This window comes from Papaver somniferum, chromosome 7 (genome assembly GCF_003573695.1).
Source record: "Papaver somniferum cultivar HN1 chromosome 7, ASM357369v1, whole genome shotgun sequence".
Lineage (NCBI taxonomy): Eukaryota > Viridiplantae > Streptophyta > Magnoliopsida > Ranunculales > Papaveraceae > Papaver > Papaver somniferum.
In genome coordinates this window covers 214,889,279-214,911,697 of record NC_039364.1, presented here as the reverse complement: position 1 = coordinate 214,911,697, position 22,419 = coordinate 214,889,279, and the positions used below count along the sequence as shown (strand labels likewise).

At 37.3% G+C, this 22,419-nt stretch overlaps 1 protein-coding gene across 2 annotated transcripts; it reads left to right on the top strand.

Annotated features, from left to right (window-relative positions):
- Positions 1–17,831: 17,831 nt before the first annotated feature.
- On the top strand, positions 17,832–21,775 carry LOC113299539. 2 transcript variants are annotated; one of them, XR_003335104.1, is made up of 2 exons: positions 17,832–18,127; positions 19,955–21,775. XR_003335104.1 is itself a non-coding variant. In XM_026548572.1 (2 exons), exon 2 carries the CDS (start codon positions 21,109–21,111, stop codon positions 21,544–21,546), a length of 438 nt encoding a protein of 145 aa, XP_026404357.1. In that variant the 5' UTR covers positions 17,832–18,127; positions 20,588–21,108; the 3' UTR covers positions 21,547–21,775. The 2 variants fall into 2 exon arrangements, 1 of the variants encoding a protein (XP_026404357.1); XM_026548572.1 differs by having other exon boundaries at positions 20,588–21,775.
- Positions 21,776–22,419: the final 644 nt, after the last annotated feature.

Genomic DNA, 22,419 nt, shown 5'->3' with positions numbered 1-22,419 from the left:
ATAATTTTATAATTAAATAACCCTTATTTAGTTAATTTTAATTTAATTTAATTGGTGAATTTTGGGACAAAGTTTTTGTGGGAAGAAAAACTGGCCGTCAAATAAACTTCTACGGTTGGAAATAATTCAAATCTAGACGTAAAATCACTTCTACAGTTGGAAATACTCCAAACCTGGACGTAAAATCACTTCTACGGTTGGAATTAAAAGAAACCTGGACGTAAAATGAGCTTCTACGGTTGGAATTAAAAGGAACCTGGACGTAAAATGAGCTTCTACGGTTGGAACTAATTCAAACCTGGACGTAAAACTACATGCAAATAAAATTCTACGGTTGGAATTAATCCAAACCTGGACGTAAAATCACTTCTAGTTAAAGGGTAATCCAGACATTTTGTATATGTGTTAGGATATCCCATAACCACTTTTTTGGACATTAAGAATCCAAGTGAAGCCCCACTATTGAAATGTGACGCCCCAATAACAACCTTCCGAAAAAACATTGAGCTGGAAATGTAAGATCTCATAGTTGATTTGTTACGCCACATTCAGTAATAGACTAATTTGGGGCCACTAATAAAATGAAATAGGCTTGCTAAAAAGTAATATCAAAGATATTTTTTTTAGTAAATAAACCAGGCTCAACCCTGGATAAGCATACCACAGTCAGTTACATTTCCTCCTTGTAGGAGGTTTACCAAAAGAGAATTGATACAAGGACCATCCCACTGTGATGAGATTTTACGATTAAGAGAAACTTCTGTTAATTTACTTGCTAATAAGTTTTCAGATTCTGGAACTCTACTAAGTTCCTTGAGGTTTCTAATACACAAAATAAAGTTTTTATATCTTTCTGCGTACATCCTTTGTACATTCTTCCCTGCTTCACCTATTTTGCTCCTAACAGCTTTAAGGACTTTCACATTGTCACCGATCCAAGCCTTTAAAAACACTCCTTTTTTTCCATTCTCGTTTCCCCCCCAGAAAAAGTCCCTCTGCAATTTATCAATACTTTCTGTTACTGCTACTGGAACTCTAAAGCAGTTCATCTGATACAAGGGCACTGTGGAAGAAGAAGCTTGTATCATGAATCTTTTTCCAGCACAAGAGAGATGTTTTCCTTTCTACTCCTTCAAATTTCCCCCAATTCTATCTAGCATAAACTGACAAGACTTAACTTTTGATGTGTGCGTAAACAACGGAGACCCTAAATACTTATCGTTGAGAGCTATTCTTTTCATACCTAAAGTAGTTATAATCTCATCCATAGTGTTCTGGTGAGAGTTTTTACTGAAAAAAACACCAGACTTCTCCATATTTATGAGTTGGCCAGACGCCAAACTAACATCGTTCAACACTTTCTAAATGTTCTCACTTTCAGACTTGCTATATTTACTGAAAATCAACAGATCGTCAGCAAACAGAAGATGAGATATGGCAGGGACATTTTGTCCCACTTTTATCCCATGGATGAGGTTCAGGTCTTCGGCTTTAGATATGGCTCTAGAAAGCATCTCCGTGCATATTATAAAGAGGTAGGGAGATAAAGGATCTCCCTGCCTCAGTCCTCTAGATGGACTAAATTGCTCGCATGGGACTCCATTTATGAGGACTGAAGACGAAACAATGCTAATACATTGGTGTACTAGCTTACACCACTGACTATTGAAACCTAGCTTGACCAGAATCCTTCCTAAAAACTTCCACTCTACTCTGTCGAAGGCTTTCGACATATCGATCTTGAGGCCCATAAGAAACTCACTACCCCTCTGAGCCCTTAAGGTATGGATCATCTCATGTGCAATGAACACATTATCTGAGATCTGCCTCCCTTGAATGGAGGCAGCCTGGTAGGGTGAGATAATATTTGGCAGAATTTTTTTCAATCTATTTGCTAAGAGTTTTGAGATCATTTTGTAAATGATATTGCTTAAACTAATTGTTCTATACTCTCTAGTTGCCTGTGGGTATTCTATATTGGGTATAAGAGTGATGAACGTAGTGTTTATCTCTCTTAACATGAACCCAGAATTGAAAAAACTTTCAATCATGTTAAACACTTCCCCCTGCACTAATTCCCAGTTCATCTGAAAGAAACGCGGGGTGAAACCATCTGGGCCTGGTGCCGAGTCAGGCTCCATGGAGAAAACAACATACTTTATTTCCTCCATCGTTGGAATTTCAGTCAGCATCTCATTATCCTTCTCTGTTACTATTGGTTGCACACTTTCCAGGTAACTGTTCTCTACATCATGGTTAGAAGTGGTGGAAACCTCCTTGAAATGACCCGTGATGATTTCAGCTACTTTCTCTCTTCCCTCTACCCACTGACCTGCACTATCTCTAACAGCCTCTATTCTGTTCCTCCTATACCTGTTTACAGCTTTCCTATGAAAGTAAGCTGTATTCCTATCCCCTAGTTTAATTTCCTGCTCCCCACTCTTATCCTTCCAGAAATTTTCCTTAATCATATACCAATGATCCACCTCTCTTTCACACTTTCTAATCTCATTACTCCTGTTGCTAAGGCTAATATTGAAGATGACAATTTTAAGACTATTTTTGGCTCTTGGCAGGTTAGTATTTATGTTTCCAAAACTATTCTTGTTCCATTTAAATATCTCTTGCTTGGTCCTCTTGAGCTTGTGAACAAGTTTGTAAGCTTTGCTGCCTGTAGTCTTTCTTTTCCAACTCTCTTTTATCACCTTCCTGCATCCTGGTTCCTTCAACCATGTTCCCAAAACCCTGAAAGGCTTGTTCTCTCCTTTGGGGACAATTTCCGTATTGATAATAATTGGGGGGGGGGGGGGCCAAAAAAAAAAAAAAAAAAAAAAAAACAAAAAAAAAAAAAAAACAAAACAACAACACCCCCCCCCCCCCCCCCCCCCCCCCCCCCCCCCCCCACACACACACACACACCATTTTCCATTGGCCAACACCCTATCCAATCTAGCTTCAGTTAGTGCTTCATCTTTCCTCTTGTTGCTCCAAGTATACGGATATCCCATAAACCCCAGGTCACACAAATCTGCCATCTCCAGACAATACAAAATTTTATCCGCCTCAGTCTTGTTGAAGTTTCCATTACCTTTCTTATCTTGTTCTATCAAAGTGAGATTCAGATCCCCTATCATCAACCAAGCTTGGTTCAAATTCCCAGCCATTTGTGCTATGTACTTGTTGGGATTATGCCCAAAAACAATAGTTTGACATTCCCATTTAAGATATTATTCAACAGTTCATTTTAAACATGCTTTGTGAGATATGATCAAATATATTAGTTGCAATTTATGCAGTGGGAGATACAATATATTGGTGACATTTTGGTTCGTAATCTATGAGTTTTTTTTTATATTGATTAGATTATAACTTGCTATGATTATTGCGTATGTATTATGATAAATCTCAATCATAGAAGTGGAGACTTCTAAATCTAGCAGGTTGATGTAATTGGATTACATCGAACCGGTCGGTTAGTTCTGTTCATTGTATATCAGCTAATTGAATGGATCTAAGTTAATACTTTACATAAGTTCTTAATCCTGAGAATGTGTATATACCTTACGTGTATTTCCGGATATCTTGTCTTACCAAGCAGTGAGGTCATTAATTTGGATTCAATATCTGGGTAAGATGGATGGTTGTCAGTGTGCAGTAAGAATATACATATATTCAATGTGGTATCCGACTCGGATGTGTATTCCCTTGGATTATTATGGGGGAATTATTATTCTAGACTGGTCAGTAGTCATTTAAATTGCTTAAGTGATTATTAGAATAATAATAAGAACATCACATCAAGGAACAAAATATAAATTCTGCATAGGAGCTGATATGTCATTGTTACACGCCTATGAGAATTTATGAATACCGGTATTAGTGGAGGGACTTACTGTAAGAAAGTAGAGGAAGGGTTTTACTTTTATTAAAACAGGTAATTTTAGAGTGTTTGTCAATTACAAGTCTTTGGTGTAGTGACTTGTAATTTCTTAATCGTATTTGGAATTGTGTGAGACACAAAGAATTCTATACGGTTAAGAAAAGCTAAAATTGCTTGTAGCCCAAGAGACCTAATTGTATTTGGAGAAGATTTTTGAGAACAAGAAGGATAACTCCTTATATGAAAACTATATAAGGGGAGCAAGCTAGAAGAGTTGGGATACCGAAAACTAAGAATAGCTACGCCATCTTGTTCTCCCATCTTTACACAATTAAGTTTATTGTGTGAAAGCCCAAAAGACAAAAACGTGCTCTTCCTCGCAAGTTTTTTTCTTTACAGCAAGATATTCTTTTTGTTTTTCGTTATTAACAAAGTCAAAAGAAGCCTGGCGTTTTTAGGGGCCACTCAAAAGGATTTAGGGGCCAACAATAAAACAAAAAAGGTCACCCAAAGGGAAAATGTATCCATCCCTTATCTCGCGTAATTCGTAATGGCGAAATTACCCTTATATATTCGGAGGATATGATAACATTGTTACGCTCCGAATGCAATCGGAAGCCAAAATATTTCCCAGACTTCCGATTGTAGTCGGTGCAGTATTTCTTGGTTCGTGTTTTGGATTCAACGTTAATCGGGAGTTAAATATATTACAAAACCTACCGATTATAAGTTGCCGCAAATTCAAATTTTGAAAGATACCATAATCGGTAGATATGCTAAATCCAATACCTACCGATTATTGGTTTCTCCACATTCAACTTTCGTCAAATTAGCCGTTGGAGTTTTTGGGAAAAACAAAAAGAGCCGTTGGACCCTAAACCTATATGAAGAAACTCATATCTATCACCCCAATTGCACCAAACTCTTTCCTCTCTTCAGTTTTAATTTTCATAACAAAAAACATGGATATTTCTTTTGCCGAAGAAGAAGATTGTGCTATTTATAGAGCGTGGGTTGTGGTAACTACTCATGATCGTGTTCACAAGCTCCACAAATCGGAATCCGAAGAGCAGATATGGAACCGTATCTTAATGGTATTTGAGGCCTTAGATGGTAATCGAATTCGAAGATCATCCAATGACATTAAGATGAGAAATAATGCGCTCGATAAGGAGATTGACAAACTTGAAGATGAGGAACGGTTTGTTAGGAACGCTTTTCCTTGGTGGACGTATGAAAAACGAGTAAGTATCTCTATAACTCCAACTCACATTAACAAAAGTTAGTACTAACTTGTTACTCATTCGTAATTTCAGAGAAATCTTGCGGATCGCCGGTATGTGGACCTCTACGGGAAACGATTTGAACATGAAGGATGCTACAAAATCAAGAGGGACAATTTCTATGGTCACTGGAAGTTATGATCTGTTTTAATACTTTTATGGTCAATTAGGAGTATGGATTTAGGTGCTTTTGACGAAATTGTAAGGTTAAGACCGTTTGAATTTTATGTAATGGATGTAATCGGAGTATTATTAATATAAAAACTAGCCGATTATACGAAATCGGTAGATTATTTTGTTAAACAAACTACCGATTGTAATATTCGGTTATGTTATGAGTCAACTTTCTTTACGATTATGGTGTTGTTTGGTTCCGATTGTAATATTCGGTTAGAATAATCGAAAGGGTAATAAAAACTAAACTTCCGATTATGGTTTGTTTGAACTTGTAATATTCGGAGGATGGGTTTTTTGTAAAGTTCCGAATGTACGATGGCCCAAAAATCAGAATTTGGGAAAAACTGATACTTTTCAAATTTTGAAATTCAAATAATCGGAAGTTAAACAGTTACCCAAACTTCCGAATATGGGCTGTCTAACCTTCTATATTGTCCCTTGGAACCACATAGAGCCATGGCGTGGTTTGTTTTGAACTTGTAATATTCGGAGGATAAATTTTTTTGTAAAGTTCCGAATGTACGATGGCCCAAAAATCAGAATTTGGGAAAAACTGATATTTTTCAAATTTTGAAATTGAAATAATCGGAAGTTAAACAGTTACCCAAACTTCCGAATATGGGCTGTCTAACCTTCTATATTGGCCCTTGGAACCACCTAGAGCCATGGCGTGGTTTGTTTTGAACTTGTAATATTCGAAGGATAAATTTTTTTGTAAAGTTCCGAATGTACGACGGCCCAAAAATCAGAATTTGGGAAAAACTGATACTTTTCAAATTTTGAAATTGAATTAATCGGAAGTTAAACAGTTACCCAAACTTCCGAATATGGGCTGTCTAACCTTCTATATTGGCCCTTGGAACCACCTAGAGTCATGGCGTGGTTTGTTTTGAACTTGTAATATTCGGAGGATAAATTTTTTTGTAAAGTTCCGATTGTACGATGGCCCAAAAATCAGAATTTGGGAAAAAATGATACTTTTCAAATTTTGAAATTGAAATAATCGGAAGTTAAACAGTTACCCAAACTTCCGAATATGGGCTGTCTAACCTTCTATCTTGGCCCTTGGAACCACCTAGAGCCATGGCGTGGTTTGTTTTGAACTTGTAATATTCGGAGGATAAATTTTTTTGTAAAGTTCCGATTGTACGATGGCCCAAAAATCAGAATTTGGGAAAAACACAAATTTTGAAATTGAAATAATCGGAAGTTAAATTAGTTACCAAATCTTCCGAATATAATACACAAATCATTATCATTTGAACTTGTCTAACTTAGTTACCCAAACAAATTTCCGAATGTACAACAAAAATCATTGTCATTTATCTGCTCTTCTTTACTTTACGACCGTGACTACCTCCCAGTCCTGCACGACCACGGGTTTGAGCACCTTCAGTTGGAGCAGCTTCAGTTGGAGCAGCTTCAGCGCTCGAGTTCTTTTACCCGTCTTTGATACTGCCACCTTGGGCGGATGCCTCTTCGTGACTTTCTCCCCAAACTGGGCAGCATAATCTTCGTTATCCATATTATCAACTAGATCTCTAGCCTCTTTGATCTTCTCAGCTGGCATGGGGTCTCCGCTCTTCAGGCATGCAGTTAACATTTTGGAAACACGCTTGAACCTATTCACCTGTTTTTTATACGTAATGACATAACATCAAACGGTAATTACCTAAGATTTATAGGAATCATATAAAATGAACAAAAATATAAGAACACGCACCAGTCTATCATAACCAGCTGGTTTGTCTTTGATGATACAATTATAACTTGAACCCGCCGCAGTATTGTTGGATTTGATTTCACGGATAACCAAAGGATGTGATACCTTGTTATACCAACTCATATAGTCTGGAGAAATTTCATCACCTCGGTTGGTTCGTCTACCAGTGTCGATAATGAAGTCATTCCTCTTATCCCAGTTATCAAGAACAGTAGGTGGGCCTGTGTGAACAATTGTAAGATTATCACCACTAGAAGAGCACAACTCCAACTCCAATTTGTAGTAATCCCCCATTTTCTCCAGAGGTTGTTGTTGTATATACCCGTGTTGTCGCATCACCCTAGAGGGGTTATACATCACATATCCTGTGGGGTGCCACAATGGTCCAAAATAAATGGACAAGTCCGACCGAAAATTTATATGCCCACTGGCTCGATCTTCCTTGTATGGATCAAAGCATACGTCCGAGGCCTTCAATTGGTCCAAAATCTCCCTCATGCAAATCAACTGCTGCTCTTTTGTCCTAGAACGGTTGTCTTCAAATATATACTTTGTTCCTCTAGGAGTACCTTTGCACCACCCCGGGTTCTCTCCGGCCAACTTCAGGATAGGGAAGTGGTCATAGATCCATGCCTATATACATAAGAAATCAAGTTTTAGTAAATAGATTGTGTATATTCGGTAGTAATTTCCAAACATAATTTCCGATTATATATAATCGGAAACAAAACTGAGTACCTATCTACCGAATACCCAACATTCGGAAGTAGATATGGATCATTTCCTACCGAATATGCGTCATTTGGAGTTCAATAACATATAGTTTTTCTGGCCTGTATATTCGGTAGTAATATCAAAAAAGTATTTCCGATCATATATAATCGGAAATAAAACTAAGTACCTAGCCACCGAATAACAAACATTCGGAAAATAAGATGGATCAATTCCTACGGAATATACGTCCTTTGGAGTTCAGTAACCTCTAGTTTTTCTGGCCTGTATATTCGGTGGTAATATCAAAAACGTATTTCCGATTATATATAATCGGAAATAAAACTAAGTACCTAGCCACCGAATAACAAACATTCGGAAAATAAGATGGATCAATTCCTACCGAATATGCGTCCTTTGGAGTTATGAATATGCGTCCTTTGGAGTTATGAATATGCATCATATGTATTGTCTACCGAATAACTACAGAGTGAGTTATAGAGTTAAAGAAAAAACCTGAAATAGAGCCACGTTCCCGGCAACTTGGCAGGTTCCTAGCCTCGACGCCTTTCTCAACTCTTCCATCAAGAATGCTAGGCATGTCGTGCCCCAAGAATAGTCACCGACTTCATGGAGAGGATCCAAAAGTTGTATAAGTTTTGCGTCGATCCGGTTGCCAGAAGTATTGGGGAATATGACACATCCCAATACACAGAGGAGATATGCAGTGGCAGCGTGGTTCACTTGCTCATCAGTTGACGTTCCATTCTTTTCCTTCTCCAAGGTGCCTCGGAACATATTCATCAAAGCTGTAATGTTGATCTGTCTTGTTCTATAACTGGCATGCCTCCTAAACTCTGCTGTTGTTGTCTTTTCATCCCAACCTAAGCACTTGTTAGTTAGAGAATAAAGTTGTGCCCAACTTAACTGCTTTGTGTAGTTAAACTTCACAGATGTGCCTTGGTCGGGAAGGTTAAAAATCTGCACAACATCATCCGGGGTGATCGTCATCTCCCCAAACGGCATATGGAAAGTATCGGTCTCAGGATACATTCTCTCCACGAATGCCGATATGGCCACACGATCATGTTCCAACAATGAATTCTCGGCGGCATTAGCTAACCCCGAGTTGGCAACAATTGTCTTGAACCTTTCACATTCACCGGATAAAGGCCATGCAAGCATTTTTGTTGGTGCGGCGGTAGGTTTGAGTAGACGGACCGCATCTTGATGATCCTATTAAAGTACATAAAAAAATCCTTAATACAAGTATTACGATATAACACATAGACAATACATTAATAAAAAATAGTAATTTTATTACCTCGGTTTCATATATTTCTCTGGCCCATGAGTCTTTGTATCCAAATAGCAATTTTCCTCCATCCGCTGGTAATCCAAGGATTGTGCCTGCTGGAATACCCTTCTTCTTCAAGTGCTGAGGGACAAGATGTGATGCTTTCTTAGCAATATCCTTCCTTACAACATCTTTTCCTTTTTTGGCTTTTTGGGTACCACTTGGTTGTCCTTCTTCTTCTACTCTTGCCACTGGATCAACTGGTTCAACACTTGGTCCTGCACTTTGTTGAGCGGCTTGTTCAACAATTGGTCGCACCCCTTGTTCACTGCCTTGTTGTTCAACAGTTGGTTGCACTCCTTGTTGACTGCTTTGTTCTTGTTCGCTTTGTTGAGCACCTGAATTATCTTTGGCACTCCTTTCCCTCCTAGCACTAGCTGTCACTTTCTTCCTCCCTTCTCGACTTTGTCTAAACAACAAAGAAAGGAACAATATTTACAAACTATACAATCGGAAGACAAAGTATGGAAATATAACCCGAATGTACACATTCGTACGTAAGAAGACACATATTGTTCCCGAATACAAAACAATCGGAAGCTAACTAAACATATTTGCAACCGAATATACATCAATTGGAGTTCAAAAGCTGTAAATTTTTCATCCTACACAATCGGAAGACAAAGTGCACATCTATAACCCGAATGTACAAATTCGGAAGTAAGAATACACATATTTTTTCCGAATGAAAAACAATCGGAATATAACTAAACATGTTTGCAACCGAATATTCATCAACTGGAGTTCAGAAACTCTAAAATTTTATCCCACAATCGGAGGTATAAAACATTATATTGTCTTCCGAATAAATACTGGCCCCAAAATGGGATTTTTCCTATATCAGAAATTTTGAGATTTTTTCAATATATACATTCGGTAGTGAGTGTTCTTCCGAATACTTTGTGTCTACTTAAATATATTCGGTAGCCAAAAAATTCATTAAACTACCGATTATTAGCAGTTTGTATCCAGGAAGATATGGCCACCAATATTCGGCAGATAATCATCAAATCTTTCTCCCGAATACTGTCGATGTTCTTGAAAAATGAAGAACACGACTACATTCGGAAGTAAATGAGCATGCATATCGTCCGAATCTGGATGAATAACCGAAAACCCTAGAAATTTTTTTTCTCGATTCGACGAATTAAAGAGAAATAAACCCCAAAAATGATAGATTCTTACCTAATTGGGGCCATTTGAAGTTGACGAAGTGTTTGAGTCTCGGAATCGCCACCACCGACTACATTGCCGGGTACTTCTTCTTCGCGTTCTTCGCGTTCTTCTTCATTTGCAGCAAGAATTTCTTTATTTCTTGCTAAAATTCCAATGTTTGGATCGATACCCCGAGCAACATTTTTGGTTCTAGGTCTGTGGGTTTCATTTCTCTTATCCATTGTTTTATAATCGAATCGACGATGTTTTGATTTTACGATTCGCGGCGATGTTTCGGTTGAACGAGGAAATTTTTTTTTCTTCCACAATCGGAAGATAATATGAAACTGGAAGAAGAAGAGTTGAAATGAGTAGAATATTTTTTGATTTGGTTTTTATACAGTTTTACCAGAAGGGCATTTATGTAACTTCAATATCATATAGGGTACCCCTTAACTAGAGTCTTTGGCTGGGTATAAATTGATGGCCTCTAAATCTTTTGGGGTGGCCCCTAAAAACGCCAGGAAAAGAAGTTTTGGTTCAGAGTAAGAAAAAGAAAAGCTACAGTAGCTGTTTCGTTTTTATTCATAAACAAAAGAACATACTTTGGTGTTTATTGAGCTTTGTTCAAGTTCAAAGTAGAAGGTGCAAGAGCTGCTCATCTTCCTTCCGTCCGGCAGAGATCGTTGGTGGTTAAAGACTAAAGCTACAGCAAGTTTTTTTTCTTCCTTCCCGTCACGGCAGAAAACGGTGGTGATAGAAGATAAAGCTTCAAGAGGAAATTGATTTGTGGTGTTTGCTTTTCTAGGAGATTTGGATTAGCGAGCTAAGGTACACAAATCCTTAATTCCCCTATGCTATTATTAACATCTAATGAAACTTAATGTTGGGTTTTGGTAGAAAATTTTAAAAACTCAATTTCCGCTTCGTTTTTGATCGATTACTAACAATGGCATCAAGAGCTAGGTTTAGATGTTAATAATTACAGTTTTATTAATCATGATAGAGATTATGATGGGTTTTAAAAATTAGGGTTTTTTCAATTTATGAAGTTGGATGAATTTATTGAACCCTAGATTTATCAATTTGAGAAATTTGATGTTAAAATTTATGATTGATATGGTTAGCTAAGAGATGGGTACTTGCTGAATTTTGTATGGGATACAAATTTAACTATGTCTTTTGGTTTGCCAATATGTATGCACTAGAATAGTAATCTCCATGATGGTTTAGTATGGGTACTTTTCTAATTCACATGAGATGTTTGAATTAGTGGTTAAAAGATCTGTTTTCAAATTTTTTGAAATTCATAGTTGGTATAAGATGATAATGGAGTTACTGTTGTAATAAAAATCCATAAATAATTTGTTAGGTCCAACACGTTTTGGTCCAGCTTGTGTAAAACAAATTTTATGGATTTGGCTTATTGCAAACAGGAATGACCACTTATCTCCTTAGATTACCAACTTCATCCTATGCCTTGTGGTTTTGGTGATTCCAGTGTCCACGTAAATCATTGAGTAATGTTTGATTATTCAAGTAGAATTTACATAGTAATTATTGGTTTAAGGGCTTATGTATGTCAGTTACAGTATTGTCATATACTAATTAGATTGGAAATCATGAATATGTAGTATTGTTTATGCATGAGATGTGTGAATGTAAATATTACAGGCCCTTGTCTAAGAAATTAAGTGGGAGAGGGATTTTCGAATCCCGTGTCCTTCCATAGGCAAATCAGATTATATGAATGGTTTTGCTCTCCCTAAGGAGACAACTCAATTTATGTAGATTCTGAAAATTGTCTATGGGTTACACTTAACTCAAAATAAGTAATTTTATTTCCCTAAGGAAACAAATATTTATTTGAGAGGCCGAACATATCGGATTGTTGATTTAATATGACATGAGATGTCTAGGGTTGTTAAATCAATGGAAAGATCTTCCTCCTGAAAAACTATATGCGCAACTAATTCCCCAAGGAATGTTACATATGTAAAGTTTTGGGAATTCGATGTTTATCGTAATATTAGGGAGTTGCGATAAATAGAATTTTGTTTTGTTTTGTTTTGTTTTGTTTTGTTTTGTTTTTGTTTTTGTTTTTGTTTTTTAAGAACTGTTTTATCTCACTACGATTTATTTGTTATGCATGTTTAGATGTCGATGTCGAACCTCGGCCCCTTACAAATTATCTTGAAAGAAAATCAGTTAACCGGTCCCAACTATGTTGATTGGAAAAGAAACTTGGATATTGTACTCACCATACAAGATTACAAGTTTGTTCTTAACGAGCCAGAACCTGTTCTCCCTGAACCCCAAGAAACAGTTGGTGCTCATGCTAGGTGGAAGAAAGCCAATGATATGGCCAAGTGCTATATCATGGCTTCAATTTCCATTGTATTGTAGCATCAATACGAGGGCTTTGAGAAAGCTGCTGAGATCATTAATGGTCTGAAGGAGATGTTTTCTGAACATAGTCGTCCCGCCAAAACAGAGGCGACTAGAAAGCTAATGAACACTAAGATGCAAGAAGGAACTCCAGTTCGTGAGCATGTCATTCTGATGATGTCTCTGTTTAACGAACTGGAAACCCTTGGGTCAACTATCGATGCTGATATGAAAGTTGACATTGTTCTCAATTCCCTTCCCAGTTCGTTTGCGCATTTCAAGTTGAATGTCAACATGAATAAGATGGTTTTAACTCTCCCTGAGTTACTTAACCAATTGCAAACTGCGGAAGGAATTTTGGACAATAAAAAGGCAGCTGGAAGTGTTCACTTAGCGGAGGATTCTAAGCGCAAACCTAAGCGAAAGAATACTAAGAAGAAGTCTCAGAAAACATGTCTCAATGCAAATAAAGCTTTGGGTGTTAAAAAGGACAAGGGAGAGGGTGTTGCAAAGGGAAAGTGTTTCCATTGCAACAAGACTGGTCATTGGAAGCGCAACTGCACGGAATACTTAGCTAAGAAGAAATCAGAAGGTAACTTTGAATCTTTAGTTGTTGAGGCAAATGTTGCCACCTATACATCAAACAGTTGGTGTATAGATTCTGGAGCCACTAATCATGTATGCAATTCATTGCAGGGGTTTCAAATAACCAGACAACTAAGTAAAGGAGAAATTTACCTAAGCCTGGGTTCGGATGCAAGAGTTGCTGCCGTAGCCGTAGGAAGAGTTCGTCTTAGTAGTAGTAGTAACAATGAGAATAAGGTTTTAGTTTTGAAAGATTGTTTATATGTGCCAGACATTAGGCGGAATTTAATTTCAGTGTCTTGTCTCGTTAGAGATGGTTTGACAATTAAATTTGATTCTTTTAAGGTTTTAATAATTAAAGACAGTTTAGTTATTTTTACTGGTGTGTTGGCGCATGGTTTATATCTTATTTATCCTGTTATTCCTTGTGTTTTAAATAATGAATGTATACCATCTGTTAACACTCTTAAAAGGAAAAGTCCTTCTACTAATGCTACATACTTATGGCATCTAAGGCTTGGTCATATCAACCTTAACAGGATCAAACGTTTGGTTCAAAATGGATCTCTGGATTCGTTAGAAATTGAACCATGGTCAGTTTGTGAATCCTGTTTGGAAGGTAAAATGATCAGGAGACCTTTTACAGGGAAAGGTGTTAAAGCCAATGAAGTATTAGAATTAGTGCACACTGATGTATGTGGACCCATGAATGTTAGAGCTAGAGGTGGCTATGAGTATTTCATCACTTTCACTGATGATTATTCTAGATATGGCTATATCTATCTTATGCATCATAAGTCTGAGTCTTTTGAAAAGTTCAAAGAGTACAAGGCAGAGGTTGAAAACCAAACAGGAAAGAAATTGAAAGCCATTCGATCAGATCGAGGCGGTGAGTATCTTTCAACTCTGTTTGGTGCATACTTAGTAGAACATGGGATTGTATCCCAGTTGACTTCACCTGGTACACCACAACAAATTGGTGTGGCAGAAAGAAGGAACAAGACTTTACTAGAGATGGTAAGGTCTATAATGAGTTATACTTCATTACCTATATCCTTTTGGGGATTAGCCTTAGAAACAACATCATATATTCTGAATTTGGTACTTAGTAAGGCAGTTCCTAAGACACCCAGGGAGCTGTGGTCTGGGCGTAAGCCAAGTCTACGGCATTTAAGAATTTGGGGTTGTCCTACACATGTGCTAAAAGGAAAGTCTAGTAAACTAGAGTCAAGGTCAGAAGTGTGCTTGTTTGTAGGTTATCCAAAAGGTACTCGAGCTGGTTTATTTTATAATCCGAAAGAGCAAAAGTTGGTAGTAAGTACTAATGCAATGTTTCTTGAAGACGATTATATGATGGACTATAAACCTCGAAGTAAAGTTGTTCTTGAAGAGTTGTGTGATAATGGTTCGGTGGGAGTTAGTAGTACTTCTAGTTCACTTCCAGTAAACAATGAAGAGTCTAACCAAACTGCTCCATTTTTGCGAATAACAACCTTTGATATTCCTGAATTTAATGAACAAGCTAGTAATAATACACATACAAATTCACCTGTAATTGTGCAACAACCAATAGTTCAGCAGGATCCTCCGATCTTTAATGAACCATTATCCGGGTCTTCATGTGGATGAAGAAGTAGTACATCCTCAACTTGTAGTTGAACCTCAAGTTCAACCACAAGTTGTAGGACAACCGGAGCAACAAGTTGAACAAATAGTTGTTGCTCAACCAAACCAGTCTCGTCGTAGTACTAGACCAAGGAAACGAAATCCTAAGTATGTTGAGTTCTTTGGGGAAACTTTTCAAGTTATTCTAGATGAGCAGGATTCGGATCCTACTAGTTACAACGAGGCAGTAAATGACCTTGAAGCGAGAAAATGGCTGTCCGATATGGATAATGAAATAGAATCCATGCATTCTAATGGAGTCTGGAGTATTGTAGATCTACCACCCAATATTAAACCCATTGAATGTAAATGGATTTACAAGAAGAAAAGAGGACCAGATGGTAAGGTTGAAACCTTTAAAGCTAGGTTGGTGGCGAAAGGGTACACTCAGAAAGAGGGAATCAATTACGAGGATACCTTTTCGCCAGTAGCAATGCTTAAGTCCATTAGAATACTCTTGTCCATTGCAGCTCATTTTGACTATGAGATTTGGCAAATGGACGTCAAGACTGCGTTTCTGAATGGCAATCTTGAAGAGGACATTTACATGACCCAACCAGAAGGATATGTAATTAAAGGCCAGGAGCATAAAGTATGCAAGTTGCATAAGTCTATTTATGGACTTAAGCAAGAATATCGAAGCTGGAATATTAGATTTGATGAGGCTATTAAATCTATAGGGTTTGAGCAAAATCTTGATGAACCGTGTGTTTATAAGAAAACTCAAGGAAACATGGTGATGTTTTTGGTGTTGTATGTAGATGATATATTACTCATTGGTAACGATGTAGGAGCATTATCATTAGTAAAGTTATGGTTGTCCAATCAATTTAGTATGAAAGACTTGGGAGAAGCTAGTTACATTCTAGGCATTAAAATTCTCAGAAATCGCAATGCTAGAATGATAGGCTTGTCCCAAGCTACTTACATTGACAAATTGCTGGAGAGATTTGCTATGCAAAACTCGAAAAAGGATTTTTTTTACCCAATAGACATGGCATTAAACTTACAAAAGCTCTTTGTCCCAAGACATCAGAGGAAATGCAAGAAATGAGTAATGTTCCTTATGCTTCGGCTGTAGGCAGTCTCATGTATGCCATGCTATGTACCAGACCAGACATTTGTTATGCAGCTGGGATGGTTAGTCGGTTCCAATCCAATCCTGGACGGGAACATTGGATTGCCGTAAAACATATTCTAAAGTATCTCAGGAGAACTAGAGATTATATGTTGGTTTACGGATCCGAAGATTTGGTACCTCTTGGTTATGCCGATTCTGATTTTCAATCAGATGAGGATAAGAGAAAGTCAACTTCAGGATATGTGTTCACATTAGGTGGAGCAGCCGTTAGTTGGAGAAGTGTCAAGCAAAAGTGTATTGCTGACTCTACTACTGAAGCTGAATATGTAGCGGCTTCCGAAGCAGCTAAGGAATCAGTATGGCTAAAAAATTTCTTAACTAGTCTTACAGTGGTTCCTGCAGCTATACCACATATTATTATTTTCTGTGATAATAATGGTGTTGTAGCTAACACTGTAAAGAACCTAGACACCACTCTAAGAACAAGCACATTCAAAGAAAGTATCATATTATTAGAGACATGTCAAAGAAATGCGAAATAGTTGTTACAAAGATAGCCTCGGAGCAGAATTTGGCGGATCCCTTTACCAAAGCCTTGACACAGAAGGTGTTTGATTCTCATGTTGATGGGATGGGAGTCAAAACTGTTTTTTGATTGTTTTTGTGTAAGTGGGAGATTGTTGGGATTATGCCCAAAAACAATAGTTTCACATTCGCATTTAAGATATTATTTAACAGTTCATTTTAAACATGCTTTGTGAGATATGATCAAATATATTAGTTGCAATTTATGCAGTGGGAGATATAATATATTGGTGACATTTTGGTTTGTAATCTATGAGTGTTTTTTTTATATTGATTAGATTATAACTTGCTATGATTATTGCGTATGTATTATGATAAATCTCAATCATAGAAGTGGAGACTTCTAAATCTAGCAGGTTGATGTAATTGGATTACATCGAACCGGTCGGTTAGTTTTGTTCATTGTATATCAGCTATTGAATGGATCTAAGTTACTACTTTACATAAGTTCTTAATCCTGAGAATGTGTATATACCTTACGTGTATTTCCGGCTATCTTGTCTTACCAAGCAGTGAGGTCATTAATTTGGATTCAATATCTGGGTAAGATGGATGGTTATGAGTGCGCAGTAAGAATATACATATATTCAATATGGTATCCGCCTCGGATGTGTATTCCCTTGGATTATTGTGCGGGAATTATTATTCTAGACTGGCCAGTGGTCATTTAAATTGTTTAAGTGATTATTAGAATAATAATAAGAACAACACATTAAGGACCAAAATATAAATTCTGCATAGGAGCTGATATGTCATTGTTACACGCCTATGAGAATTTATGAATACCGGTATTAGTGGAGGGACTTACAGTAAGAAAGTAGAGGAAGGGTTTTACTTTTATTAAAACATGTAATTTTAGAGTGTTTGTCAATTACAAGTCTTTGGTGTAGTGACTTGTAATTTCTTAATCGTATTTGAAATTGTGTGAGACACAAGGAATTCTATACGGTTAAGGAAAGCTAAAATTGCTTGTAACCCAAGAAACCTAATTGTATTTGGAGAAGGTTTTTGAGAACAGGAAGGATAGCTCCTTATATAAAAACTATATAAGGGGAGCAAGCTAGAAGAGTTGGATACCGAAAACTAAGAATAGCTACGCCATCTTGTTCTCCCATCCTTACACAATTAAGTTTATTGTGTGAAAGCCCAAAAGACAAAAACGTGTCTCTTCCTCGCAAGTTTTTTTCTTTACAGCAAGATATTCTTTTTGTTTTTCGTTATTAACAAAGTCGAAAGAAGTTTTGGTTCAGAGTAAGAAAAAGAAAAGCTACAGTAGCTGTTTCGTTTTTATTCATAAACAAAAGAACATACTTTGGTGTTTATTAAACTTTGTTCAAGTTCAAAGTAGAAGGTGCAAGAGATGCTCATCTTCCTTCCGTCCGGCAGAGATCGTTGGTGGTTAAAGACTAAAGCTACAGCAAGTTTTTTTTCTTCCTTCCCGTCACGGCAGAAAACGGTGGTGATAGAAGATAAAGCTTCAAGAGGAAATTGGTTTGTGGTGTTTGCTGCTCCAGGAGATTTGGATTAGCGAGCTAAGGTACACAAATCCTTAATTCCCCTCTGCTATTATTAACATCTAATGAAACTTAATGTTGGGTTTTGGTAGAAAATTTTAAAAACTCAATTTCCGCTGCGTTTTTGATCGATTACTAACAGTACTTCCAAAAATTATATTTCTCATTCCACTCCGAAGGACCATACACACAAGATAGAATGCTTTCCACTCCTGAAACCATACTTTTGATATGACAGTTTATTAGGTTTTGGAGAACACTCCTATCCTGATGTTTGTTCCTATTTTCCACGCCACCACAAGCCCTCCTGCTGCACCAATTGGTTCTACCATGAAACAGTTTTTGTATCCTAGTTTTGTGATTATTGGGTTCACAATGTCTCTGGTATTTTTTGTCTCACACAAAAATAGGATGTCTGGGTTTTTTTCATTGATTATGTCACTGAGGTATTGTTGTGTGAAAGGGTTTCCAATTCCCTGGCAATTCCAGGAAATTATTCTAAGATTTCCAGCATGGTGCATATAATGGTTGTTGAAAGTATGGAATTTAAATGCTTCAATTAGATTATTCCATCTACAGTATCCCAAGAGCACATAGACTTTACTATCATTGCAGTATATTGGGCACACTCTAGTTATTTGAGCTAATTTGTTGAAGGGATGTACCTGGTGTCCAAGACTGGAGAGCGTATCCGGGTTTTCCTGCATGGTGTCTTGTATCCTCCTAGCTGCATCCTCAGTTGCTGGTCCATTGTGCTGCTCCGAGTGCTGATTGGTGACATTTGTGCTTTTTTCTATAGAGCCTAATTTGGTTTTGCTTGGTTTGGTAGGTTGTTTAGGTTTGTTGATGTTCTTTACTTGCTCTCCCACCCCAATTTGAAAATCAGACCCATCATGGAACATGTGTGACAGTCCACCTTTCTTATCTGGCATTTGCTTTTTGTGGCCTTCAACCATTTCCTCATCTTCTGTTAAGTCTAACTTCCTCTTTGCTAGAGGAGAAGTCAAGCTTGTTTCCTTAACATTTCTTGCTCTCTGTTTGATTGGGATGTAGTTTTTATGGTTTTATCTGTGAACTTTATTTGGGTTATGAGTTGTCGGTTTTGATGTTACCTGACAGATTGGTTTAGAATTTTTCTCTTTGAGCAAATTGTCATTTGTACTTGGACTTTGAGTAATGAATGTGTTTGTTGTGTTGATGTTGTTGTTTTCCTCTATGACAGCCCCTTTTTTGTATTGCATTAGATTCTGATTTGTCACTGCCAGCATATCCTTCTTACATCTTTCCCCATTTAGTCTTTCTGTTTTAGAGCTTTCCATACCTACATCCAATTTCTCTAATATGCTTTTCCCCTTTTTCTCATAACCTTCAGACATTTTTGTATCTTTGATTTGTAAGGGTTTTCCCATGTTCTTCTCTCCTTCCAATATCCTGTTCTCCCCTCCTTCCTGTAGAGAAAAGTTCTGTTTTTCCTTCTCCACAGGTTCAATAACATCAGCATTTGCATTAGCTCCTGAGGTAGCTCCCTCTCCCCCATCTATTTTCTTCTTGTAGGATGGGTTGAGCCATTGTCTGCTCCCTTCACACTGCAGCTCTGGGTGATCCATAATATGACATTTAGTGCATAAATTTGTAGGGAGGCATTCATATTCAAAATTTATAATTGTTTTTTCCCCATCCTCATCAGCAGCTACCATCCTGAATTTTACTTTTTTCTTAACCTCCACCTTCACCTGGATCATAACATCCTTTTCTAACAAATTGTTACCCATCAGAATTTACATGTCTTTGGTATATCCATGCATTATTTACCACTTTCTTAAGCATCTCTTCTGAAATGTATGTTACAGGGACTTCCATCGCCTTCAACCAGAACAATTCATGTTCTAAATCTAAGGTCTCGTCAGTAGGTATTCCGGACAGTGGGATCTCACATATTACCACTAGTTCACCTTTGAAAAGCCATGGTTTGAATTCTTTGATCTTATGAAAATCGGATTCGTTGTTGCATTTGAGTATGAAGACATTCTTATACTTCTTGTGTTTGTATGGGGATATCATCATTGATCTTGTTAATCTCCAGTTTGCTCTCACAAAATTGATGTACTCCCACTGCAACACAATCCTATTCACACATATTCTACTTAGCATCGTCAAACTCCAATCGATTTCATCCTTTGCTAGGATTTCCTTCTTTATAATCACTACCTCAGATTCCTCCTCCGGCATGTTTAGTTGTTCTTCCATTTGATTTGCTAGTCTATCCACTTCCAGCCTCGAATCACTCATATTGATGATAACCTTCCACCTTCCTTTTTTATTTCTCCAGAGAATACTTATTTGAAATGAGGGTAAGGACTCTGATATTTTGTTTTTGGGAAGTTTAAAGTTTATCCAGTGACTGACTTTTCTTTTGTTTTTTTCAATTGAATTATTTTTGCTTTTTGGGTTTTCTGGGAACTTGATATTTTATTGGCTGGCAGATGGTATTTGGGATGTTGGGTTCTGCATTTGTTGATATGACTCTCCACTTTATTGAATTTACAAGCACTATGTGTCTGTACTTGAATGTAGGGGGCATGTCCTACTATGGATAGATTGTTTAGGGGGTGTGTGTTGTTGCCTTTGTGACCGTTATCTCTAAAAGCATGGTCTGAGATGGCTAGCTGTTCCAGGATATGTTGGTGGAAAGAAATTTATGGTTTGGAAATTTAATGCAACCACTTTCATTTTGCACAATTCCCCTCCTCCTTTTATACGTTTGTGTAGCTCTGTCGTTCTTCTACCACTTCTTTTATCTCTCTCTTGAAAGGAATTTTCATCTTTGAAACTTTGATCCACCTTAGAATTCCTTTTGAGATGGCTCGGTTCATTCATGGAGTACTTGTAACTAATCAGATGAGAGTAGATTTCCTCGTTGATAGGGAGCATTTTTATCTTGATAATCCTGCTACATTGCACGTTCATCCCCTCGACGTAACCCCTGCACATGCTGCCTATTTGAATGCCCTTCATGATGTGCATCAACTTTATGGTCGTTTTTTCCGATGATGAAGAGAACGATTATTATCCAGAGGTCGATGAAGCTGAGGTTGTGGTTCCGTCTCCTCCTGAGGTTATGAATACTGCAACTCTCGCTCCCGTCGCTTCCGAATCTTCTTCTGAGGCAATTGTCCAACTTGGTGAGCATGAAAAAGACTCCGGCATTGCTAATGCTATAAGCGATACTGAGGGGCCATGTCAGGCAAGCCAATCTTTCTCTGTAGATCATACTACTGCCTTTAATGGCCATATTCTCTCTGTGGTATGTGAAAGGGAGGTTGTTGTTTGTACTCATGTTGCTAATGATGTTGTTTCCGGCGATGCACGAGCTTTTGAATCTAATCCAGAGCAACAGGAAGTTGATGTAGTAGTGATTTCTTCTAGTGAAGATGAAGCTTGATATTTCTAGATGTATTATCTCACTTTCTTTGTTAGCTTTTTTGTACCTTCCCGGAACTACTGTTGTTGTTTGATCTTTTTGCTTTCTTTTTTTTTCCTCTTTTTTCTATCCTCATCTCTGATGTAACACAACTTAAAACAGATGAGGTTTTCCACCGGATTAACTCTGAACTTTCAAAAAAGGGTAGGCGATACTTATCGCTAAAGATTCAAAGATTCAAAACCCCTTATTCCCCCATTTTTTAAATAATGACAAGTATATCCTCGATCAATTGGTGCTAGTGCTGGTTAATTAGTTAGTAAATTTTGATTATAAATTATATAGTTAGTGTGCTAGGAAAATATGGTTTTTTTTTTCTTTTTTGAGAAGAAATAGAGGAGGAGAAGAAGAAGTTGGTAAAACTAGGTTTTAGTGATTTCAATAACGAAAATGAATGAGAATGAAGAAGAGGAACGATCTTACTATCTTCACATAACCAAGATCATGTTACCGATTCAATAACGATCAGAGATGATAATTTGGGGTATTTGTTGGATGATACAAATTTTTGTGGAGAAACCCTAGAAGATTATTTAATGTAAGAAAACGAATAATCGCATCAAAATGAAGATAATAATGCATCAAATAAACAAGTATTGTGTTAAGAAACTCAAGGCCCACATTGTATGCGTTTATTTGTGGCCGCTAGCAAAAAAATCTCCATTTTTGCATGTATTTAATACCATTGATGTCCCATAATCAGTAGATAATGGAGTATGTTATTTACCGACCGATTGTACACTTCTGTTCCAAAATCATTGCATAGTCGGTAGTAATTTATCTTATTGAAACTACCAAATACATAATAAGCCCCAAATTGAATTCCCCCCCCCC

Excerpts from the sequence above, each read along its gene's own strand:
- LOC113299539 (XM_026548572.1), top strand. The coding sequence starts at position 21,109 with ATGCCCTTCATGATGTGCATCAACTTTATGGTCGTTTTTTCCGATGAT.